Source organism: Chelonoidis abingdonii, chromosome 11, assembly GCF_003597395.2.
Source record: "Chelonoidis abingdonii isolate Lonesome George chromosome 11, CheloAbing_2.0, whole genome shotgun sequence".
NCBI classification, from domain to species: domain Eukaryota; kingdom Metazoa; phylum Chordata; order Testudines; family Testudinidae; genus Chelonoidis; species Chelonoidis abingdonii.
In genome coordinates this window covers 56,502,107-56,528,094 of record NC_133779.1, presented here as the reverse complement: position 1 = coordinate 56,528,094, position 25,988 = coordinate 56,502,107, and the positions used below count along the sequence as shown (strand labels likewise).

General features: G+C 48.0%; 1 protein-coding gene across 1 annotated transcript; it reads left to right on the top strand.

The window, feature by feature from the left end:
- The first annotated feature begins 2,107 nt into the window (after nt 1-2,107).
- Nucleotides 2,108-25,517, top strand: LOC116839060 (IgGFc-binding protein-like). The gene is made up of 11 exons (XM_032804714.1): nt 2,108-2,200; nt 3,226-3,279; nt 6,847-8,073; nt 13,110-13,447; nt 13,833-14,406; nt 14,806-15,404; nt 17,093-17,660; nt 20,446-21,035; nt 21,925-22,495; nt 23,910-24,109; nt 25,078-25,517. Exons 2-11 carry the CDS (start codon nt 3,228-3,230, stop codon nt 25,225-25,227), a joined length of 4,869 nt encoding a protein of 1,622 aa, XP_032660605.1. The 5' UTR covers nt 2,108-2,200; nt 3,226-3,227; the 3' UTR covers nt 25,228-25,517.
- The last annotated feature ends 471 nt before the right edge of the window (nt 25,518-25,988 follow it).

The following is a 25,988-nucleotide window of genomic DNA, read 5'->3' as shown; positions in this document are numbered from 1 at the left end:
TGCCAGTGAGTGGGGGGGGCTTACCCTATACCCTCTGGCGCTAAAGACTCATTCACTCTCTTTGCGTCCTGTTCTAGCAAAAATCTTTTCCACATTGTTGTCACCCTTTTTTGTGGTTAACTCCATATTAGACAGAGCAGGGGCGGTGGAGTCGGACTCCTGGGTTCTATACCCAGCTTCTGGCGGGGAGTGGGTTAGTGGTTAGAGCAGGGGGGCTGGACCTCTGAGCTTCCTGCTCTGTGATGGAATGGGATCTAATTGGGTAGAAGGGTGGGGCTGGGACCAGGCTCTGTGATTTCTATCCTCAGCTTTATCTCTCTCTTTAAAAAAAAAAAAAATAGAGGACAGAGGACAAAATTTGTGACCTGGAAATTTTTCCTAGCTTAAACTCTGATTTCATTGCAATTTTCTGTTGGAAAACGTCGATTCTGTCAATTTGCCAATGGAAAAACATGTGAAACAATTTACATTTTCCCCCACACGCTTGTCTTGTCAAAAAAAATAATTGATGCAGGAAAGTAGTTCTTGCATTTCCTTTTCCTTTTTTAAACTCCTTTTCCAGGTGACAAAATAAAAGGAGGGAAAAAACAATTTTTTTTGTTTCCAAACCCAACACAAAATAATATTTTAAGTGGAAACAAAAAACTGTTTTCATTTTGGAATCAAGGTTTTGAAATGGAATTACATTTTTTGTTACAGTTTTATGTGTCCTGCAGAACACAAATTTCAAATTGTCAAAGGGGAATTTTTTCCATGGAAAATTTAGGAGGAAAAATTCTGGCTTCTCAAAACTCAAGAAATAAACAATCCCAAAAAATCTCTCGCTCAGTCTTTCTATCTATCCTCTACATACAAATCTCTCTCTCTCTCTGTCTCTTAGAAAGACCAATAGGAAACAATTTTTTGCTTAGTATCAGAGGGATAGCCATGTTAGTCTGGATCTGTAAAAAGTGACAAAGACCCCACTGACGAAGTGGGTATTCACCCACGAAAGCTCATGCTCCAATATGTCTGTTAATCTATAAGGTGCCACAGGACATTTTTGATTAACATTTCCACAGAAAATTTTCCCCAAAAAATTATTTTGGGGGATGGAGAAAGAAATCCAAATGTTTTCATGAAAAATTCCAATGAAGGGAGGCATTTGAGGGTGAAAAATATTTTTCTTTGAAACTGGCAGCCAGCAGTGCTGATGTCACAAAATGGACTAATGGCAGAGGAGACAGAAGCTACCATAGATTGCATAATGGTCTGCTATTCCCAGCCTTGCTACTGATGCACCCTGTGACCTTAGGCATGTCTCTTCTCCCCTCGGTGCCTATATCTTCCATCCCACTATGTCACTGTTGATTGTAGGCTCTTTAGGGCAAGGGACTGTCTCTCAGTGGGTGTCTCTGCAGTAACTGGCTTGAAGGAGCATTGATCTCGGTTACTGCGTGTCTGTGCAGCGCCCGGCGCAGTGAGAGCCTGATCTCGGTTACTGTGTGTCTGTGCAGTGCCCAGCACAATGAGCCACTGATCTTGATTACTGCGTGTCTGTGCAGCACCCAGCACAATGAGACACTGATCTCAATTACTGAGTGTCTGTGCAGCACCCAGCACAATGAGACACTTATCTCAATTACTGAGTGTCTGTGCAGCGCCTGGTTCAATGATACACTGATCTTGGTTACTTTGTGTCTGTGCAGTTCCTTGCACAATGAGACATTGATCTTGGTTACTATGTGTCTGTGCAGCACCTGGCACAATGAGACACTGATCTCAGTTACTGCGTGTCTGTGCAGCGCCCGGCACAATGAGACACTGATCTTGGTTACTGTGTGTCTGTGCAGTGCCCGGCGCGATGAGACGCTGGTCTCAGACAGCGTGCTATAAAACAACTATGTAGATGCTATGGCACAAGTACTAGCCACTCGAACTTGGACCCCGGGGAGCAGAAGAGTTTGGGCTCAGGCCAGTAGCTCACCTGTGTTGCAATGTCCACACTCCTTTAGCCCACTAGCTGGAAGAGATCTAGCATGTGCATGTCTCCCCAGGCTGGCCAGCTGCAGCAGACACATACCCTGCAAGTCCTGGCACTCCAGGAAGCTGTGACTAATATCTTGCTCCACAGGTGTCACCTTAAGACACAGAGCAGAGTGTCTCTTGCTATATAAAGCCCTCAGGCTCCGGTTCTGGGCTGGCCAGGTGCACAGAAGAGGTAAGTCCAATTTTCTCCTCTCTTTCTCACCCCACCAGCCACCCCTCAGCTCTGTTTCACTAGGCATGGGGCTGGAAACTCGGCATTTGGAATTCCTTCCCCCACCCCCAGTTCTCTGAGCTCTGGGGAAGTTAAATGGGCTGCCCAGGACAGCAGCGCCAGGTGCAGGGTGAGATAAGCCGGTGCAGATTTAGGCAGTGTGTACCCATATGGGCACTATGCAGAGACAGCTGGTACCAGAGACAGGACAGAGAGATGGGCATCACAGAGAGAGAGGAGGCTAAAGTCAGCCAGATTAGGCTTCCAAATCCCTGGTTTGGCACCTCACTGAATGGCCTTGTTGGATACCCACAGGTCCGGATGAGGTCCCTGGGTTCACCCAGAGCCCCCAAAGGGAGGTCACTGAATGAGGGGCCAAAATAAGGGGGGGAGAGTTTGACATTGAGTCTGAAAACTGTGACAGACAGGTAGACAGAGCCACAGAGGGGTGTGTTGGGGGGGTAGGGGTAGGTGGATAGGTAGACAGATGGAAGGGTGTACATGGGGAGGCAGGGATGGACAAATAGATAGGTATATATGGGGAGGGATACATAGGTTTTTATAGACATATATAAAGGTCACACAGTTAGTCAGCTGTGTAGCCAGGACACCTGGCCCCCAGCCCCCCTCCTTTCACTCACTATACCACACTCCCCTCCCAGAGCTGAGGAGAGAACCCAGGAGTCCTTAGTCCCAGCCCCCACACACACATACCCCGCTTTAACTATTAGATACTCCGTGACACCCTCACATCAGAACAGGTTAGAAAGTGTCTGGGTTTGTCAGGGGTACCTACCATCCATACCTATAGTCACTGAGACCCCTAGCATCCCCATCTCCACTCCCCAGGGGCTCCTGGGAGAATTCAAGGGGCTCCCCAACTCCTGTGGGTGAAGGTGGCCCCCAATTTCGCCTAGGGGCCCCAGGGCTGGAAGCCACAGCCTGTCTCCCCAAATTAACTGTCTCCCCTGCCCCTTGTTTTGCAGCCATGGCGACCAGGAGGAGGCTGCTGCTCTGGGCCTGGCTGGCACTGCTGGGGGGTGAGTGTGACATGTGGGGCACGAGGGATCCCAGCATTGGGGGTGCAACATGGGTGTCTCTGCTCAAGAAGATGCAGCCCCCTCCTTCTGGGCATCATCCTCAGCTGCCAAAGAGGACTGGATTGGAGCTAGCAGGGAAATGGTTTTCCCATCCCAGGAAATTTTTCAAGATTTCGGGGAGTGGGATCTACGTGGGGGCTGTGGGGCAGAACTCCTAGATTCTGTCCCCAGCTCTGGAAGGAGAGTGGGGTCTAGTGGTTAGAGCAGGGAGGCTGGGAGTCAGGACTCCTGGGTTTTATCTCTAGCTCTGGGATGCAGTGGGGTCTGGTGGGTAGAGTGGGAGGGGCTAGGAGCCAGGACTCACACTGTGATCTCTGAGGCCAGTGACTTCCACTTCTCTAGGAGTGTGTGTGTGTGTGTGTCTGTACTGTACCCTACTGGCTAGGTTCGGGGGTGGGGGTGTGGCTGTACTGTACCCTGCTGGCTAGGTTCAGGGGTGCGGGTGGGTGGGTGAGCACTCTACCCTGCTGGATAGAATTACCCAGGCCTCTCTTGGCGGGGGCAGAGTTCCAAGCCCCTAACTGGGGTTGAGGTGCTGCCTGGTGCCCGGCCTCTGCCCAGGGCTGAAATTCTGCTAGAGGGAACTCGCCCGGGGCTGAACGGAGCCTGGCCACAAGCCCTGAGCACGGGCTGGTGGCAGGCATAGGTGCTGGATATAAGGGTGCTGGCAGGAGCGGTGCCAAGGTTTTTGGCGCTCTAGGCGGGGGTCCTTCCGTGCCCCCAGTCGTTGGCGGCAATTCTGCGGCGGGGGGTCCTTCCGCACGTCCAGAATTCGTGGGGGGGTCCGTTCCATCGTTCGGTCTTTGGGGCACTTCAGCGTGGGTCCAGAGCGAGTGAAGGACCCGCAGAATTGTGACGACGACCAGAGCGCGGAAGGACCCGGCCGCTGAATTGCGCGAGGTCGGCAAAAATGCACCTCCCAAATCTGGCTCCTAGGCAACCGCTAGGTCGCTAAATGTGAAGTGCGGCCCTGGTGCTGGGGGTGCTGCGCAGCCCCTGCTTGAAGGTTCCATCATACATAGGTTTACGTGTGATTCAATACTCTCAGACTCCAAAGCAGGGGTGGGAACAAGCTCTGAGTGGTGCATTTCCTCCCTTGGCTCTATGGAGGCAGCAATTGCTGCTAATCTACAACAGTAATTCCTCTCCCCATCCCCGCTCACACACACAGCAGGGTCATCCCCTCCAGCGGGCAGCAGACAAACACACACACACACACACACACACACACACACACACACACACACACACACACACACAACACACACACACACCCACACACACACACACACACACACACACACACACACACACTCTCTCTCTCTCTTAGTTCTGCTTGGCAATGCTTTGGCCAAGTGCCGGTGACTTCACCAATTTTTTGCCCAGCTGCTCCTGGCTGAAGGGTCAAGGGGTAGTGGAGGTGTCTCTGCTAAAGCATAAGTGGATTTCATGATTCACAGAGTTTAAGGCCATATCACAGGCCAGGGGAAGTCACCCAGCCATTTCCCCCCACCCTCCGTACTGAGCCCAGTCGCTGTGAGATGGGAGGATCCCAGGCCCAGCCAAAGTCGGGCAGTTTACACAGCAATGAAAGAGTCCCGCAGCCAGAGCCCCGTGAGATTTTCTCTGCCATGCAGACATGGCTGAAGAAGAGCTGAAGAAGCCAGAACTTTCCTTGCAAGTTTGTGCCACGGCTTAATGCTGTCACTGTTAAAAAGTTGAGCCTACTTTCCAGTTGGAATATGTCTGGCTTGGACTCCCAGCCATTGGCTCTCCTGCCTTCCTTTAGCCCCTATTTTCCTCCCCACCAGGAAGTTATTTCAAGGCACCTCTCAATCTCCTTTTTGATCCGCTAAGCAAAGAGAGCTCTGTACGTCTCTTGCTGTCATTTTTCTCCAGCCTGGAATCCTTTTGCTGGCTCTTCCCTGTCCTCTATGCAATTTTGCAATGGCTTTTTTAAAATGCAGACACCAGAATTGGATGCAGGAGGATCCCAGTGGAAGTCTCTCCAAAGCCATACACGGGGGAAATCACTTCTCAACTCCTACTCACTAGGAGCCAAGGACTGCAGTAGCCCTGGGAGCTCATGTCGAGTGGCTTGTCCGCTATGGCCCCCCTCAATCCTTTCCAGAGTCACTGCTTCCCAGTGCACAGTTCCCCAGCATGGAGCTCTCGCCTGCATTCCTTCTTCCTAGATGTAGAACTTGGCATTAAACCACATTTTGCCTGAATGAGCCCAGCTCACCAAGCAACCCAGATTGCTCTGGGTAACAGCCCCGCCTTCACTGTTCTTTACCGTTTCACCAAACTTTGTGTCATCTGCCAATTTTATCAGCAGTGATTATTTACTTCCAGATCACTGGTGAAAATGTACCGATCCCTGCAGAATCCCCCACCCAGTTCGAACATGATCCACCAGTTGTCCAGCTCTTGATCCATTTAACATGTTCTCTGTTGATATTGAATGGGGCTAATTTTTTAATCAGCACATGGTGCATTGCTAAGTCAAACCCTTACAAAAGTCTGCTACATCTACAGTTACCTCCATCAACCAAACTTGTAATCTCATCAAAGAATGTGTGTTTGACTAGACCTATTTTCCATGCCAAGGGATGTTGTGAAGGCCAAAAGTGTAATTGGATTCAAAAAAGGTGTTTGATAATTTAATGGAAGATAGGTCCATCAATGACTGTTAGCCAATAGGTCAGGGACGCAACCCCATGCTCTGGGTGTCTCTAGACTCTTGCTGCCAGAAGCTGGGAATGAATAACAGGGGATGGATTCCCTCAGTAATTGGTCTGTTCTGTTCATTCCTTCTGAAGCAGCTGGCATTGGCCACTGTCAGAAGAGAGGATACTGGACTAGATGGACCATTGGTCTGACCCAGTATGGCAGTTTTTACGTTTTTATTTCCTAAAATCAGGTTGATTGGCAAGAATTATAGCCTCATTCTTTAATCCTGTGTCAACTTTTCCATTATTTTCCTCAGAGTTGTTGTCAAACTAACCAGCCTCTAGCTATAACGTCATTAACATTCTTCCAGTCTTCTGGAAACTCTTGATGTTCTACGTTTGTGAGATACAATCTAAACCCCCCTGGTAAATCTCTGCTTCCCATGAAATTGCTTCATATTCAGAGATTCTTATATTCAAAGGCCAGAAACTATCACTGTGATCATCTACTTTGATCCTCCTGTACAACATAGGCCAGAGAATGTTCCTGAATTCATTCCTGTTTGAACTAGAGCAGATCTGTCAGAGAAACAGCCCATCTTGGTTTAAAAATGGCCAGTGATGGAGAATCTCCCACAACTCTCAGTGAGTTGCTCCAATGGTTAATTACCCTCTAAGAATTTGCACCTTATTTCCAGTCTGAATTTGCCTAGCATCAGCTTCTGGCCATTGGATCTTATGAGACCTCTGTGTGCTAGATGCTGTTGGTGCGTTATGTGTTCAGGTGGTGTCTGGAATTGCCTTCGGTTTAGTTTGCTGTGTGTGCTCCTTCCAGGCCTCTATGAGTCCAGCCACCTCGGCCAGGAGTTCATCACCGCCTTCATGCAGAACAGTGGCAAAGGCAAAGTTCCTGACTTCCAGCTGCTCATCACCGGCTACTCTGCCATCACCTTGGTCACCGTCACCGTGCACAACTCCACCTTCCGGAGAGAGATCACAGTGGAACAAGGGCAGACAGTGACAGTGCATTTGCCACCTTCCGTGGAGATGGTGGGCAGCGGGACATTCAGCAGCACCGTGCTGGTCTGTGCCAATAAAGACATCACTGTCCTGTCTCTCAGCTACAAGCAGTATACGTCTGAAACCACTGTTGTGTACCCTGTGGAGAGCATGGGGAGGTTGTATTATGCCATGACACCAAGTGGCAAGGCGGATGACCCCTTCAAGGAGTTTGCTGTGTTGGCTTGGCAATTCCCCACCACAGTCAGCATCCAGCTGAAAGGAGCGGTGACTTTCCGAGGGGTCAGGTACGCAGCAGGAAGCAGACTCACCGTTTTCCTCCTGGCTTTCGAAGCTGCCCAGTTCCAAAGCCGAGAAGACTTATCCGGCTCTAGGATTGTGTCCTGGAAACATGTGGCCCTCCTGAGCGGCCACAGCTGCACCTCCAAACACAGCTCGTGTGACCACGTGGTCGAACAGCTCCTGCCTGTCTCCAGCTGGAGCACCACCTTCATCATCCCGCCCTTATCTTTCCAACCTAAGTATGACTTGGTGTATATCGTAGCCTCCCAGAGGAGCCACCTTAGTTATCACTGGGGGAAAGAGATCTCCAGGAAGGACATGGTGGCTGGGGAGGTGATGACCCTTGATATCACACGCTCCAAGCCCTTGTACATCACCTCCAGTGCTGTAATACAAGTTGTCTTCTTCTTCACGGGCAGAAGCAAAGAGGGCTTCACGTATGACCCCTTCATCATCAACATCCCTCCCATCACAAGCTATTGCAGGTCCTACCACCTGGATGGGATAAAGGGCTTCCAGAACTACGCACTGATCATTGCAAAGAGCTCCGAAGCTGATGGGATCACCACGGATGGACAATTGCTTGGCAGTGTCCAATGGAAACCAATCCAGGGCACGGATTTCTCCTGGGCAGAGTATGATCTGGGTGAAGGGGTCGGCTCCCATTCCCTGGAGAGCCCCAGCTCCACCTTTGGGGTGCTGAGCATTGGGATCTCAACGGAGTTTTCAGGGTATGGCTCGCAGGCTCTCTGCAGGTGCGGTAAGTCCAATTTTTTCTATCTTGGTTCCTTATATGTGGGGTTCGGGGAGAGTTTCCAGACAAATGGCTTTTTTGCCAAAAAAGGCAGTTTTAGGATGACCCAAAGCCAGTCACAAATTTGACAAATAAAAAACATTTGGGTAAGATTCATAAGGGGTTTTTGAAACCATCCATGTGATAGCTGGAGCCCAGGGGTTATGCCGCTCCCCTGAGATGGGGGAGACACCTCCCAGTCTGGACAGCGATTTAACCCTGGCTTGTGCTACGGAGAGGTGAATGGCCTAACCCCAAAGCCGTGGGCTGAGCTGGTGCTGGGGGAATGTTTCAGTGTTGAAGTGGTTCCATTTTGTATAAATAATTAAATATTCAGGGAAGCGGGGCTTGAATGCAAGCTGGGCTGCTCCCAGGTGAGCACGTTCACCACCAGGCTAAATTGGGAAGGGCTGGGAAATGAGCCACGAGAGTGATTAAAGGATTAGAAAACCTTTGCTAACATGATAGCCTCAAGGAACTCCATTTACTTAGCTTAACAAAGAGATGGTTAAGAGGTAACTTGATTACAGTCTGTAAGTACATAAGAACATAAGAATGGCCAGACTGGATCAGACCAAAGGTCCATCTAGCCCAGTATCCTGTCCACCAACTAGTGGCCAGTGCCAGGTGCCCAGAGGGAATGAGCAGAACAGGTAATGATCAAGTGCTCCATCCCCTGTTGCCCATTCCCAGCTTCTGGCAAACAGAGGCTAGAGACACCATCCCTGACCATCCTAGCTAATAGTCATTGATCGACCTATCCTCCATGAACTTATCTAGTTCATTTTTGAACCCTGTTACAGTCTTGGCCTTCACAACATCCTCTGGCAAGGAGTTCCACAGACTGACTGTACGTTGTGTGAAGAAATACTTCCGTTTCTTTGTTTTAAACCTGCTGCCTATTAATTTCATTGAGTGACCCTAGTTCTTGTGTTATGAGAAGGAGTAAATAACACTTCCTTATTTACCTTCTCCACACCAGTCATGATTTTATAGACCTCAATCACATCCCCCCTTAGTCGTCTCTTTTCCAAGCTGAAAAGTCCCAGTCTTATTAATCTCTTCTCATACACAAGCCGTTCCATACACCTAAAGCACCTGCCTGGGGAACAAAATATTTAATAATGGGCTCTTCAGTCTCATAGAGAAAGGGCTAAATGATCCAAGGGCTGGAAGTTGAAGCTAGACAATTTCAGGCTGGAAATAAGGCGTAACTTTTTAACAGTGAAAGTAAGTAGCTATTGGAAGAATTTCCCAAGCGTTGTTGTGGTTTCATCATCACTGGCCATTTTTAACTCAGAATTGGCTTTTTTTCTAACAGCTCTGCGCTAGGAATGGTTTGGGGGCAGTTCTCTGGCCTGTGTCAGTCAGAAAAATCTTCCGTTCGGGGGAAATTGCAAAACTTGGTTTCAACATGAAATGTTGGTATTGTGATTTATTTTAGAGTTTTTTTATTATTTTTATGTTATTTCAAGACATCACAGGAGTAACAGTGCATAATATGACACAATAGAAAAACTGGAATATTCCATTTTATTTTTATCTTTTATTTTAAAAAAAGCTGCAAGTGCAGTTGCTACTTAATAGATACAGAAACATCTGATCTTTTTTTCCAGATCAAAGTCTCCTGCTGGGCTCTGTTTCTCTATGACACCAAATGGGTGACAATCTTGCTTTAGGGAACCAAACCAAACCAACCAGAAGGCCGCTACCAAGTACAGACTGAAATATCTTATCTCATTCTTTAGATCGAAATGGCTCCTGCTTGTGCTATAAGCAAACACTCTGACACCGTGTCAGCCTGTCTCATTGCAAGGCAAACAGGTCACACTTTGATCTAGAAACGAAGATCAAATGTTTTGATCTGTACTAAGCAGCTGACCTGCTTGGGGTTTTTTTTTTAAATGAAACAAACTATTGTAATGGTTGTATTATGTCTAGGCTTGGCAGAATTCAACTTTTATTGTTTTATAATTTTGACAGATAATACTGAAGTTTATTTTTAAATTTTAAATTTTCACCAGTGCACAAAATCATGGGTTTAAACATTACATCCATGTAAATGTTCACAGTTGCAAGAAATTATGGGGTGAGAGTCAGACAATAATTATGTAATAACAGAAAACAGCAAACACTGTTATATAACACTGAGAGATAAAAAGTTAAAGCTTTATCACCATCAAGACACATATTGCCCCTGTCACATATCAAAATAGACAAAGGAAATAATCTTCAACCAAACTCTAAGATGGTCTCAGGCTGCATCTTTCTTTCTTTGCCTAGCTGTACGTTTCGATTATTATGGATGGAAATATTTTCCAACGGATCGTCTGTTCTATGTCATTGACATTGAACAACCATAATCGAATCCAGCCAAGCCCAGTTATGTCACACAGGCTGTATAAAAGCTAGGTATTGTTACAGGGCAGCTGAGGATCTGAAACACAAAGGGTATGTCTACACTGTACTGTAAACCTGAGTCTGTGGGCTCTGGGTTTGCAGACTCAGTGTTTCCAAGCCCTTGCTTGAGCATCTGCCTTGTTCTGTAAACCTGGGTTTACAGTTGCTGGACACAGATCTCACAGCTGTGCTTGTGTGTCCATATTGCATGGTACCAACCTTCTGACTTCGGTCTGCAGCTTGAGCTGCATCCACACTGCAAAGTGGCAGCAGGATTCGGGCTCTAACTGCCCTCACCCCCAGTAGGGTCCTAGGACTCTTGTTGACCCTTGTCAGACTGATTTGTGTGTGGATGGAAAGGGAACTTGGGGTCAAACCTGAGTTAGAGTCCCAGCTTAGGGTACAGTGTAGACATTCCCAGAGAGGCTACAGACCATGTTTCCAAAGGTATTTTAGGCACCTGAGGATGAAAATACATGCCAAAAGCCAGATCCACCAAGACTTAGAGATTTTTACACCTAACACCCGAGTCTGTCCCCTTCTTAGGTGCCTGGCTGACTCTTTGGAGGCTGAAATCCAACATTTAGGTACCACTGACATCCTCAGCTGCCTAAATTTCCTCTGTTCAGCGGTCACAAAGCCCCTTGACTCCCAGGTTCAGTGTCTAACTCTCATCACACTCACACAAGTCATCGATGCGTTGTGACTCAGTTTCCCCATCTTAAAAATGGGGCCATTATCAGTGTGCTAGAAGCACCGAGAAGCTCCATCATGGACCAGGACCCTGTGGCTCTACAGCCACAGTAAAAAAGCCAGCCCCTGCCTCAAAGAGCTTTCGGGAATAGCAATCATCCCTGCCCCTCTTTAGGCTTTTCACCATGGGGACTGACTCTTTAGTATGTATCTGTACAGCACCTAGCACAACTGGGCCTCAGGCTTGGTTGGAGGCTCTAGAGTGGGGTAAGGTAGCATGGGTAAATAGGTAGAGCACTGGTTGGCCCCTCATTAGTCCTAGGGGTCTATTGCCGGCTCTGCTGCTGGGTGACCTTGGGTACATCACTTGCCCATCTTTCCCTCAGTTTCCCCATCTGTCAAATGAGAATAATGATACTGACTTTCTCGGTAAAGCCCAGGGAGATCTATGGATGACAAGTGCTACAGAGGAGCTAGGTGGTGGTGGTATTGTTATAGGTGCTACCAAATACCCTAACAATGTAAAAAATGTTCAGTAAAAGGAATCTCACGCTGATTTCTTTTCTGTCAGGAGGTGTCACCAAACATTTTTGGCTTTAACCAATGCCTTATATAATAATTTTCCGAGAGAACATCAATTGTACTTTTTAATTTCTTTTTATTTTACTGTTGTTGATTTAAATGTTCAGAGCTGCAGAGAATTATCCATTTTAGGTCTTTTTTATTTGTTTAAATGTGTGCAGTTGTGGGAAAAGATGGGGCAGCAGATGCTAATTATTTAACGACAGACTTTGAGATTCAAAAAGTTAAACCTTTAGAACTGTTCAAACACAACTTGTCAACAGCACTTGTCAAAATCTGCCAAGTAAATAGCTGTCAGTCAATCTCCAATCAGTTCTCAAGCAGCCATCTTTTCCCTTGGCCTTCTGTAAACGTCAATGATTATCAACGGAAATGTTATTTCGTTAGTTTCCTGCGTGTAAGGGGAAACGGCCATTTACTGACATTTACTGATAAAAAAAATCGAATCCTTCCAAGCCAAGCTCTATGCTACCAAATGCACTAACAACGTATAACTACGCATGAAAGGCCTAGATTGTGATGAGGAAATGTTGCTGGCAAACGTCGATTTCACTACACACCCAAAACCGACAAGAAAATATTTCCACTGATGATCATTGAAATGTACAGACAGGCAATGTGAGAAAAATGCTACTTGAGAATTTATTAGAGTTTCATAGAATACCTGGGTTGGAAGGTATCTAGTTCAACGCCCTGCTTAAAGCAGGATAACTCCCCAGGCGAATGATTGCCCCAGATCCCTAAATGGTCCCCTCAAAGATTGAGCTCACAATCCTGGGTTTAACAAGCCAATGCTCAAACCACTGAGCTATCCCTCCCCACAATGTGAAGATAGTTCCTTGGTAGAGCTGGACAAATTATGTGAACAATTTTTGTTTTATCGATTCTAAAGCTTTTTGAATCTCAACATCTACTGTCATTAAATCATTAGCAGCTTCCCTCCAGCCCCTCCCCATAATTTCCCACAGCTGTGGAAATAGAAATTGATTTAAATAAATAGAGGGGGAAGTGCTTAAAACCATGAAAATTTAAATTGATATTAATTGAAAACAATGCTTGAAAACAAATCGATATTATCGTCAAAATTATAAAACAATAAAAATCAAACCCTGCCAAGCCTGTGTTTGTTAGCGAGACAAGATGGGTGAGGAAATATCTTTGATTGGACCAACTTCTGCGGGTGAAAGAGACGAGCTTTTGAGCTACAGAGCTCTTCTTCAGCTCAGGACAAGTTCTGCTCTTTGCTAGCTGGTGTGATGACAGATACGTGGTCCATCTATCACAGCTGGTGTGGGGAGTTTTGTGGCCTGGCAAACCTTTCTCTCCAGACAGCCCACATTCCTGCAGCACCATTAAGTGCAGGAAGAAGGAGAGATGCGAGATCACGAACTGCAGCCCAGCATGCATCGCCGAGTCGGAGTCCACCTGCCGGCTGCAGGGAGAATCGCATTATCAAACCTTCGATGGGCAGGCTTTCAACTTCACGGGCACCTGCACCTATGCCATCGCCAGGACCTGCGGCTCGGACACCACTCTCCCATCATTCGGTGTCGAGGCCAAGAACCTGAACCAGCGCAACACACGCCTCTCCTCTGTTGCTTTCGTGACAGTCTATGTCTACAATGTCACCATTTCGATAGACAGATTCACAAAGGGGCTGGTGCAGGTGAGTCCACAGTGCAGTAGGCCTTATTTCTGGATTTCCTTGTGGTCTTGTGAATCTCAGTGTGCCCTGCTATCCCATCTCTCGGCTCCCCGACCCTAGAGCTCTGCTGGTGCCCCTCACTCCCGATCTGCAGCCTGTATCCAAAGGGGAACGCTGAATTCTTGGGTGGCCTCATTCATCATGGTGCACAATGGGCTGGATTTCATGGGCCCCTGGGGGAGAAGCATCACAGGATAAATGCCCCTAAGAGGTCAACCCGGTCTGGAGCCGGGACTGTCTGGAACGCTGCTAAACGGGGGAGCTGCAGTAGCCAAGCTAAATGGAGCTGGTGGACCTGGGGTCTCAGCAGCTTGGATAGTCAACAATTGGTTTGTACACCCTGCAGATGAATGGCCAGAGCTCCAGCCTCCCCGTCTCTCTGATGGAGGGGAAGCTGAGGGTGTATCAGAGTGGGGGCTCCGTGGTCATCGAGACTGACTTCTCCCTGAGGGTCTCCTACGATTGGGGCAGCTCCCTGGCGGTGCAGCTTTCCAGCAGCTTCTGGGAGCATGTGTGTGGCCTGTGTGGCAACTACAATGGAGACCCTGGGGACGACTTCACCACCCCCACAGGGGTGCTGGCTGCCAGCCCCATGGAGTTTGGGAGGAGCTGGAAGGTGGAGGATGGGGACAGGTTCTGCTGGGACGACTGCCATGGAGAATGCAAGAGCTGCTCCCCAGAGATGGTCAGCAGGTACAAAGCTGAGCCCTTCTGCGGCTGGATCAACAAAGAGGCAAGTGGCCCCTTCAGCCCATGCCACTCCGTGATTGACCCCAAAATCTACCTGGACAACTGCGTCTATGACCTGTGCATGAATGATGGCCTCCAGGAGATGCTGTGCCAGGCACTGACGAGCTATGCCGATGCCTGCCGGGGAGAGGGGGTGGATATCACTGAATGGAGGATGCTGGTGGGATGCTGTGAGTACACCCTGGTAGAGGGGAATTGTGTAGGGTGGTCCCAGGGTGATTGGATGAGTATGAGCCAGGGGAAACCAGTGGGGGACACATGCTAATGGGCAGATCTATGGGGCCAGGAGACCTTCTCCCCAAAGGAGTCCCCTTGCTAAGGACATTTAATGCTAGATGGACAGACCTGAGAACAGGGGACAGTCCGGCCCTGGCCAAGGGGGCTGGAGGAGATGGGATCTGAGGGGCTCTGCCAGCTTCAGTTCTATGGGTCAGAACTCATGGTGCATTCAAGGGCATTGCTGGGGGCTGCTTTGCTGCACAGAGTTTGCCAGGCCCCCTCAGCACTGTGCTAAACTGGCCAAATGCAGCAATATTCCCAGTGACACCCATGTCCCATCCCTTTGACAGCTCTGCCCTGCCCAGAGAACAGCCAGTACCAGCTCTGTGGCTCCGCGTGCCCTGCCACCTGCAATGACCAGGTGGCCCCTAACAACTGCTCCTTGCCCTGCGTGGAGACCTGCCAGTGCAACGAGGGCTTTGTGCTGGACGCTGGGAAATGCATCCGCAAGGCCAGCTGTGGGTGTGAGTTCCAGGGGCGTCTCTATGCTCCTGGAGAGCAATTCTGGGGGGACAGCACCTGCACCAGACGCTGCGTGTGTGATCCACAGAGCAGGCAGGTGAGCTGTGAGGCTGCAGGGTGCAGGACTGGGGAGCAGTGCCAGGTGAAGAAAGGCTTCCCAAACTGCTACCCCACTGGCTACGCCAGCTGCATGGCCAGCGGGGACCCCCACTACACCAGCTTCGATGGGCACAGGTTTGACTTCCAGGGCAGCTGCCTGTATCAATTGGCCGGACGGTGCCAGGAGCGGGAAGAGCTGGTGGATTTCCAGGTCCTGGTACAGAACGACAACAGGGGCCTCCGAGCCGTGTCCTTCACCAGAGCCGTGGAGGTCCGAGTGTACGGAGTGAACATCACGGTCAGCAGAGACTATCCAGGAAGAGTTCTGGTGAGTTCAGTCATTGACCAGTCCTGAGACACCGTTCATTAGAACTTCTGCTTTGCGTTGCATTTGTCCGCAGCTTCCTGGTTTAGGTCATTATCCAATTTTCCTGTCGTCTTCTTTACTGTCTTCACTCATCATTGCACTTTTCATCTTCCTTCTGCATGTGTCATCAGAGAAGCTGGGTGGAAAATGGCGAGAGGGTGGAGATTCTGCAGGGAAAAATTCAAGTTTTTGGCAAAAAAAATCTAAATCTGAAACATTCTGCCCCAAAACCAAAATATTTCCTTTCTGAAATGCCACTGCAGTGCCTCAGGGGAGTTGTAGTTTGGGTTCCTCGGTAGTCTGGGCCTTCAGGTCAGACTACATCTCACATGATGCATCAAGGGCTCTCCTCTTGGTGAAGAAAGGCAATGCATCATGGCAGCACATGACCACAGGGCATCATAGGAGGTGGAGGTCAGCTGGGGGGCTCTGCACATCAAGGAAAATTGCAACCCAGACTACAACTCCCATAAAGTAGGATGGTGGTATTTCAGAAGCAAAATATTTCATTTTTTTGGACAAAATATTTCAGTTTGAGGCACAAACCGACTGATGGAGTTGAAAAAGTTTTGCTGCAAAAAAAAATATCCAATTTTTTGTGGCCAGCACTTTTGCAGTAAATGTCATTCAATAAACCAATCAATTTTCCGTCAAAAAATAGCAGAGAATCCTGTGGCACCTTATAGACTAACAGACGTTTTGGAGCGTGAATACCCACTTTGTCACCCACGAAAGCTCACGCTCCAAAATGTCTGTTAGTCTATAAGGTGCCACAGGATTCTCTGCTGCTTCTACAGATCCAGACTAACACGGCTACCCCTCTGATACTTGCCATCAAAATATAGTTTTCCCAGGAAAGTTGTGATCAGCCCTAAGAGTCAGCCATGGTCACCCCTTTGTTCAGGTATTCACATGTCATCATTGGGACCATTGTGATCCTCTAGTTCACATTGTCAGAGATTTCAAAGCCAGAAAGGACCATTGTGGTCACTTAGGCTGATGTCCTGAACAACACAGCTCAGAGAACTGCCCTGAAACTTTTTCCCACAAGCCTCTTCCAACTGCCAATCCCTTATTCAAAGTCAGAGATTTTCACACCCCTCTTACATTTACCATAAGAGTCAAAAATGTATCATTGACTTGGTGCCACATTTTGAGGAACTGACAAAGAACACTCCTGACCTTGGAAGTTAACGGGGTACAGAAAGGAGACGAGAGAGTTTTTCTTTGCTTTGGGTTTTAATAACATTCTCAATGTTTTCTTCAAGTTTGTGTTTGATCATTGTCCTCCTGGAATGTTGTGGGGTTTCATTGTGGTGCTGCTTGTTGCTGATTTGCACAAGGTAGGATTTATTCAAAAATGCGGGGGGCGGGGGAGAAGAAAACCAACATATTCCACTGAAAATTCTGAGTATTTCAGTGCTTGGTGCATGATGCCTATGTGGTGATTCTGCACAGCTCTTAAACATGCCCCACTCCAGCAGGGGCTGCATTCAGTGCTGGGTGGGTGACCCCGTGCAGCATTTCTGCACAGCTGTTAAACATGCCCCACCCCACAGGCAGCTGCATTCCACTGCCGGAAGGCACACTGGGGCTTTGCAGGATGATGTCACTGCCACTGTCACCGGTCCTTTGCCCATTGCTCGCAGGTGAATGGCGTGATCATCAACCTGCCGTACAGCACTGACGATGGCAAAATCTCCATGTACCGGAGAGGGCAAGATGCAGCGATCCAGACCAACTTCCATCTCACCATTGCCTTCAACTGGCAGAGCCAAGTCACCCTCACTGCCCCAAGCACCTATGCCGGGGCCCTGTGCGGTCTCTGTGGGAACTTCAATGGCGACAAGGGAGATGAGCTGACCATGAGGGATGGCAGAGTGGCCCCGAATGCAACAGCCTTTGGGCAGAGTTGGCGGGTGGCAGAGACACCTGACTGCACTGAACCTGAGAAACAGGAGTGCTCCAACTTAGCAGCCGTTGAGAGACACCAGCGGAAAATCCGGGGGGAATGCGGGATGATCCTAGCGACGGCTGGGCCCTTCCGAGAGTGCCATCACAAAGTCCCTCCTGAGGGCTACTTCCAAGATTGTATCTATGACTATTGCTTCTTCAGAGGGCAGCAGGCTGTTGTGTGCCAGATCCTCGCCAGCTACGCCGCAGCCTGCCAGGCTGCTGGGGTGACTATAGAGCCATGGCGATCCAACAGCTTCTGTGGTAACTTGGTCTCTTCTTCTGGGATGAACACTAATTCAGGGTCAAGGGAAAACTTGCCATCAAAGATCCTTAAAGAGGCCTCTGGGTGGGATGTAGTGGGTAAGAACTGGGGGCAGTGGGGGGGGGGGGCTGGGAGTCAGAACTCATAGAATCATAGAATATCAGGGTTGAAAGGAACCTCAGGAGGTATCTAGTTCAACCGCTTGCTCAAAGAAGGACCAATCCCCACCTTCTTTCCCTAGTTGAGTGGGGTCTAGTGGGTTAGAGCAGGGGAAACTAGGGGATTTCCAGGTTCTAGCCCCAGCACTGCAAGGAGAGTCAAGTGGTTAGAGAAGAGAGGCTGAGAATGAGCACTCCTGGGTTCTATCACCAACTCTCGGAGGGGAGTGGTCTCAAAGAATTGTAGGACTAAAAGGAACCCTGAGCGGTCATCTAGTCCAGTCCCCTGCACTCACAGTAGGACTAAATCTAGACCACTGGTGGGCAACCTGCAGCTGGGAATGGCAAACTGCGGCCCCTGGGAGCTGCAGGCAGCCATGCCTGCAGATAGTCAGTGTAAACAAACTGGTTCGCAGCATGCCAGCAGATTACCCTGACAGGCCGTGCCTGCAGGTTGCCCACCATTGATCTAGACCATCCCTGACAGGTATTTATCTAACCTGCTGTTATATATCTCCAACAATGGAGATTCCACAACCTTCCTAGGTGGTTTATTCTTGTGCTTAACTTCCCTGACAGGAAGTTTTTCCTAATGTCCAACCTAAACTGTCCTTGCTGCAATTTAAGCCCATTGCTTCTTGTTCTATCCTCAGAGGTCAGAAGAACAATTCTTCTTCTTCCTTGTAATAATCTTTTATGTACTTGAAAACTGTTCTCATGTCCCCCCTCAGTCTTCTCTTCTCCAGACTAAACAAACTCAATTTTTCAATCTTCCCTCATAGGTCACATTTTCTAGACCTTTAATCATGTTTGTTGCGCTTCTCAGGACTTTCTCCAATGTGCCCACATCTTTCTTGAAATGTGGCACCCAATGTGGACACAATACTCCAGTTGAGGCCTAATCTGTTTGGAGTAGAGCAGAAGAATTACTTCTCGTGTCTTGCTTACAACAGTCCTGCTAACATAGCCCAGAATGATGTCTGCTTTTTTTGCAACAGTGTTAAACTGTTAACTCATATTTAGTTTTGATCCACTATGATCCCAGATCCCTTTCCATAGTGCTCCCTTCTAGGCAGTCATTTCCCATTTTGTATGTGTGCAATGGATTGTTCTTTCCCAAACAGAGTACTTTGCATTTGTCCTAATTGAATTTTATCCTATCGACTTCAGACCATTTCTCTAGTTTGTCCAGATCATTTTGAATTTTAATCCTGTCCTCCAAAGCACTTGCAACCCCTCCCAGCTTGGTATCATCTACAAACTTTATACATGTATATGCTAGTGTCTAAATCATTGATGAAGATATTGAACAGAACTGGACCCAGAACTGGGATCCCTCTCGTTATCCCCTTCCAGCTTGATGGTGAACCACGGATAACTACTCTCTGGGGCGGGAAGGGGGGTTGTCCAACCAGTTTTGCACCCACCTTATAGTAGCTCCACTTAGGTTGTTTTGCTCTAGTTTGTCTAGGAGAAGGTCATGCAAGACAAAAAAAACTTTTACTAAAGTCACGTGTCTACCACATACCCCCCATCCACAAGGCTGCCAACTCTCTTGAACTGTTTTTCCCCTTAGACTTGCTTCGCATAGTATCTTACCTATCAACTGCTTGAGTTTGCTAAAGTCTGCCTTCTTGAAATCCATTATCTTTATTGTGCTGTTTTCCCTCCTACCATTCCTTAGAATCATGAACACTATCATTTCATGACCACTTTCACCTAAGCTGCCTTCCACTTTCAAAGTCTCAACCAGGTCGTCCCTATTTATAAAAATGAAATTTAGAACAGCCTCTTCCCTAGTAGCATTCTCTACCTTCTGAATGAAAAATGGTCTCCAATACATCCCAAGAACTTGTTGGATAATCTGTGCCCTGCTGTGTTGTTTTCCCACTAAGTTCTATGCTTTGGATGATTTTGTTAGTTGTTTAAAAACAGCCTCATCCACCTCTTCTTCCTGGTTAGGTTGTCTGTAGTAGACCTCTACCATGACATCACCCTTGATTTTTATAGAGCCTGATGGTAAAAGCAGGGCAGTTGTATAGGAATCAAAACATTTGGGTTTCCACAGAAAGTTTCAATTTTAACAAAATGGCATCTTCCAGCAGAAAACCATTCTGGTGGAAAATTCTTGACCACCTCCAGTTTTGTTGTCCTTCATTTTCATGTTGATGATTTTATCATTCTTTCTTCTATGTGTTTGAATTTTGCTATTGCCTTCTTTTCTTCTCCTTTCTCCTCATTCTATTGTCCTTCTTTTATGTCTCTGGTGGTTATATTCTCCTCCCTCCTTGTCTTACTCTATCCCTTCGTCACTTGGCTTCATGCAGAACGTGTATCCTTGAGGGACTGCTTGGACCACGGAGCCTGATCTTCCACTGAAGGGTTTGATCTTTGTATTTTACCAAGCAGAAAATATTCATTTCAGAAAATGATCAATTTTGGAAGCAAACAAATTAATATAATTAAAAAAAATCAGCAGAAAAAATATTTTAAAAATGGATGGAACCAAAGTGCTTTAAATTCACATGAAATTGTTCAGGGGGGATTTTTCTTTCTGACAAACTCATTGATTCTACAAGCTTTTTCTCACCCTCATCTCCACATTCTCTCTCATCATCTCCTGCAGACGCCACCTGCCCCAGCAACTCCCACTACGAGCTCTGTGGGAATGGCTGCCCTGCCACCTGCCACGGCCTCTCGGCGCCGGACGGCTGTGATGCCCCCTGTGCTGAAGGGTGTTTCTGCGATGCTGGGTTCTTCCTGAGTGGAGACCAGTGTGTCCCCATCGAGCAGTGCGGTTGTGTGCACCAGGGCAGGTACTACAGGAAGGGAGAGGTGTTCTACACCAACGCCTCCTGCCGGGAGAAGTGCCGGTGCCAAGACAACGGAGTCGTCGAGTGCCAGGAGGCCTCCTGTGGAGCCAGTGAGGAGTGCAGGGTGGAGAGCGGCGTCCTGGGCTGCTATCCTGCAGGCAGATGCACTGTGGCTGGTGATTCCCACTACCTGACCTTTGATGGATGGGCTTTCGACCTACCTGGCAATTGCACCTACATCTTAGCCAGAGTCTGTAGCAGTGATGCTGGGCTGGTGAACTTCTCCATGGTAGTAGAGAAGGAGAATGCTGGTGATGGCCGCATGGCTCAGATGAGGACAGTGGCGGTCTCCATTCATGGTTACACCATCATCATGGAGAGAGGGAGGAAGTGGAAGGTCATGGTAAGTTTACATTTCAGATTAATGTCACCAACATCTGAGGTCTACTCTGTGACTGACCCAATGTCCCCCAGTGAAATAAAGTTTATTCAGTTCAGAAAGTGGAGAGCAAATGAAAGGGTCTAATGGGTGAGGTCAACCCAGGTGACCACATCTGCAGCTGCTCAAAGCCTCAGGGAGGGAAGTGTTTGTAAGGCCACGTCTACACTTACAAGCTTACAGCGGCATGGCTGTACCGTGTAGCCATGTTATGCCGATAGGAGAAAGCTTTCCCATCGCCATAATAAAACCAGCTCAATGAGTGGCAGTAATCATGCTGGCGGGAAGGCAGGAGACGGTCTCCCACTGACATAGCACTGTGCACACGAGTGCTTATGCCAGCAAAACTTGTCTCTCAAGGAGGTTGTTTTTTTCACATCTCTAGGCAACAAAAGTTTTGCGAACAGAAGTGCTACTGTAGACATGGCCTAATTCCAGCCCAGATTCTGCTCACACCTGTACAAGTGTAAATCTATTGACCTCAGTGCAAATCCACAATGACTCTATTGACAGCAGTGTATAGCTTGAGGTACTCCATTGATGCCGGTGTAAATCCAGAGTTACTCCATTGACACTGATGAATATCTGGAGTTACTCCACTGACGCCAGTGTAAATCCAGAATAGCTCCATTAATGCCAGTGTAGATCTGGAGTTATTCTGACACCACTGTACATCCAGAATAACTTCATGGAGGCCAGTATCTATCCACAATAACTCCACTGACGCTTGTGTTACTCAGCTGACTCTAGTGTAGTTCTGACAATATGTGTAATCCTGTGCGTGTGTGTGGTGCCAGGACACAGTTGCTGAGTTCCCACCAGTGACAGGTGAATTTTCCACTTATTGGCACAGGTGGGCGGTGAGCTCTACAATCTGCCACTGGCTATGGATGAGGGGAATCTTCTGATCAATCAAGAGGGGAACAACATCATTGTCCAATCAGCCTCTGGCCTACAGGTCCTTTACGATGTTGCATCCTACCTCCTACTGTCCATCCCCAGCAACTACAAGGGACATGTATGTGGCTTGTGTGGCAACTTTAATGGAGACAAGAATGACGACTTCCTGCTGCCCAGTGGGAAGAGCACCCAGAACGCGGATGAGTTTGGGAACTCCTGGAAGGTGCCCATTGATGGTGCCACATGCGCCGATGGCTGCAATGACAGATGCCCTATCTGTAATGCAACCCAGACAGAACCATACCAGACTGAGAGGTCTTGTGGTCTCATCAGAGCCACCTCGGGTCCCTTCAGAGACTGTCACTCGCTGGTCAGCCCTACCGAGTACTTCAACCACTGTCTCTACGACATGTGTGCTACCAATGGGACAGGCAAGACCCTCTGCCAGAGCCTGCAGGGCTACACAGCCGCATGCCAGGCAGCTAGGGCCAAGATCAGAGCTTGGAGAACATCCTCCTTCTGCCGTGAGTTTATAGAGCAACTTGTAGCCCTGATTTCGCCTTGTTGCGTGTCACTTAAAGCATGTACAAACTGCATGCCAGTCCAGGGAGTGTGGGGGAGGATGCCAGCTGGGCCAGACTGAACTATGGAGGAAAGGGAAATGACTCTATCCTCGGTCGTCACATTTCACATCTGGGGCCTTCTGCACAGTGCTACCACTTGAGTGCTACCGCTTGAGCTAATTCAGAGATTCATAGATGCTGAGGCCAGGAGGAACCATTAGATCCTCTAGTCTGCCCAGTCAATCACAAGACCTTAAATTTCACCCAGTTACACCTGAATGGAGGCCAATAACTTGTGTTGGCCTAAACACGATGGCATCCAGTCTTGATCCAGCACTTCCCTTGGGAGTTTGCTCCAGTGTTTAATCTCCCCACAGCCCCACTGTTAAAAAAAATGTGCCTTATTTCTGATTAGAATTTGTCTGGCTTTCGCTTCCAGCTGTTGGTTTGTGTTCTGCCTTTCTCCACCAGACTAAAGAGGACTTTAGTACCCATTATTTTCTCCTCCTGAAGTTATTTACATACTGTAATCAGGTCACCATTTGATGAGCTCAACAGACTGAGCTCCTTAAGTCTCCTACTGTCCGGCATTTTTTTCCAGCCGTCGAATCATTTTTGTGGCTCATTTCTGCACCTGCTGCAGTTTTGCAACATCCTTTTAAAAATGTGGGCACCAGAGCTGGATGGAGTGTTCCAGTATCAGTCTCACCAATGCCTTATACAGAAGTAAAATCCCCTTCTTGTGCCTAATTTCTACTCCCCGTTTATATATCCAAAGGATACACTAGCCCAGGACTGGCGCCAGGGTTTCTGGCGCCCTAGGCGCCGGGCCATTTCGCGGCCCTGCGCGCGGACCTCGCGGCTCTGGTGGACCTGCCGCAGGCATGCCTGCAGCAGGTCCACCGGAGCCGCGGGACCAGCGGACCATCCGCAGGTACAACTGTGGCAGCTCCCCTGGAGCCGCCTGCCGCCCCCCCAGCAAAATGCCACCCCCCCCCATGATGCTGGCGCCCTAGGCGACTGCCTAAGTCGCCTAAATGAAAGCGCCGGCCCTGACTAGGCCTCTTTGCCACAGCATTACTCTGGAAGTTTGCATCTGGCTGCTCATCCAGATCCTTTGCTGTTCAGGATACAGTCCTCCATTCTGTAGGTGTGGCCTGCATTGTTTGTTCCCACATGTGTAACCTTGCAGGAATAATTATTTCTTAATGGAAAACTGGGATCAATAGTAGGCTGTTATCCTCTAGAGGCAGACAGAGTGCACACACTTAACCAGGGTGTTTATAGGAGAAGTCAGTGGAGAGGAACACGGTTACTATCTATGGTGGAGTTTGTGTTCCATGGATCTCTGCATCTCATTTGTTTCACAATCTAGCTCTCACCTGCCCAGCTAAGAGTCACTACGAACTCTGCACCCGCTCCTGCGATTTTACCTGTGCTGGCCTGTCCAGTTCACCCCAGTGCACAGAGAGATGCTTCGAAGGCTGCCAGTGCGACAACAGGCTGCTGTTTGATGGGGAGAGTTGTGTGTCTCCAGGTGGCTGTGGATGCTTCAGATATGGGAGATACATCAAGGTAGGCGACTGGTAACTAAAGCTGAGCAAATAACTGACAAAATAATTTGTGGGGCGGGGGCGGGGGAAATTGCTTCAGGTCAAATGGAAAACTTTTTTGTTTTCTCATGCCAAAATTAAAAACTGGAGAAAAAAATTATTTTGGGTGGGACAAAAAGTTTCATTTCATTTTAGCGTATTTTTATCTTTTAAAAAATAAATTTCTACATGAAATGGTGTTTCAAAATGAAAGGTCAAAATGTCTCATTTTGAAAAGCTTGAAATTAGACATTTAGAATTTTTTTTCTTTTTTGCCCAGAACTCTGTCAAATTCACCCCTATTTCCCAAGAGTTTCCATTGATCCAAAGCTGCATTTCTGGCAAATAAATTATTAATTCAAAAAAATTTCACCGAGCTCCTCTGGTTCCAGTGAAGCCTGTGTCTAGTTAAGATTCTCCATCTGCCAGAATCCTGGCATTTAGGTTGTTAGAGCAGTTAAGCTAAAACAAAATCCTGTTGGGCACTAAAGAACCCTTTTTGACATGCCTTTGGAGCTGAATATCAGTTACTACACACAGTCCAGCCTCTTAGAGCCCGGTTCTTCCTAAGCTACTGTAAATCAACATGTTCAGTCAAAGAATAATGTCTTTGGTAACTAGCCATTCGCAGAAGCTTGGTCTTGTGAGGAAGCCACAGGATTGGCAGGCAGGACTCCTGGGTTCTATTTTCAGCTTTGGAAGGGGACTGGGGTCCAGTGGATCACAGAAGGAGTGGGATGGACTGGGAATCAGGATTCCAAGGTTCTAGTCACCCTTCTGGGAGGGGACTGGGCTCTAGCGCAAATCTGGTGTAGTTCAAGTGATGTCAATGGATACTAGGGGTGGGAATGGCAGTTACGTTTACAGCGTTGAAAGGTCGAGTGGAGACAGTTAACCCATGTTTCTGACCAAGGACTAATGCTTCACATTTACTCTCACTCTCTTCCCCAGTCAATGGAGACTGTGATTTCTGCCAACTGCACTGAGAATTGCACCTGCTACCTGAGGAGCAACCTTGTGTGTCAGAAAGCCACCTGTGAGCCCAGACAGATCTGCATGCTCAAGAACGGCACGCACAGCTGCACAAAGGAGAGAGAATAGTGAGGGCCCTGGCACCCAACAATGGACGAGTTAGAATATATATGATTTATAGCTAGTATTGCAGTCGCTTTGTTTTATTGTGTTCTGTGGTGCTATCCATTTCATGGGTGCATGTGCATTGTGCTTCTGAATGATTGTTTTTTATAATATTACTGGCCAGCCACAAGATGGCGTCGTTACAATAGTTTTGCCAGTTCTGTTAACTGAATGTATAGGAGATCTTGAAAAATGCTGTGTGGTAGTTGTGGTGCATTTCTTTCTGTCCTCAGTAAAGTGGGTTCTTTCTGCTGTAGTGTCTCTGATGGACTATAATTTCTACGGGAACAGCTGCTGCCCACATCTTGTACCTGCAAAAATTAACAAGATCACCCCATGATGCCCAAACCTTGCACTTTGTTTCACTCTGTGAAATCTTGCTCTGTACAAACCTGGACTTCATAAAAGCTAGTGCATTGCAAGCTGGACCTTCTCAAAGACATTTCTTTCCCAAACTTTCAGCACATAAGTTGTGAGCTTTTGGGGGACAGATTACATATCTTTCACTTCTCTGTGAAGTGATATGCACACCTGTAGCACTGTAGAAACCATAGGCGCTGACTCCGTGTGTTCTCCATGGCTAATGGGACTTTTCAGCATGGCCATGCAAAGGAGAGGAATTGCCAGTGGGTGGCTGCTGCTCCATGGGGGGCGGGGCACAAGACGGGCAGAGAGCCGGGTCCTGGCAGCTAAAAGCAGGCCCATAGTGAGCAGGATGTTTCCTC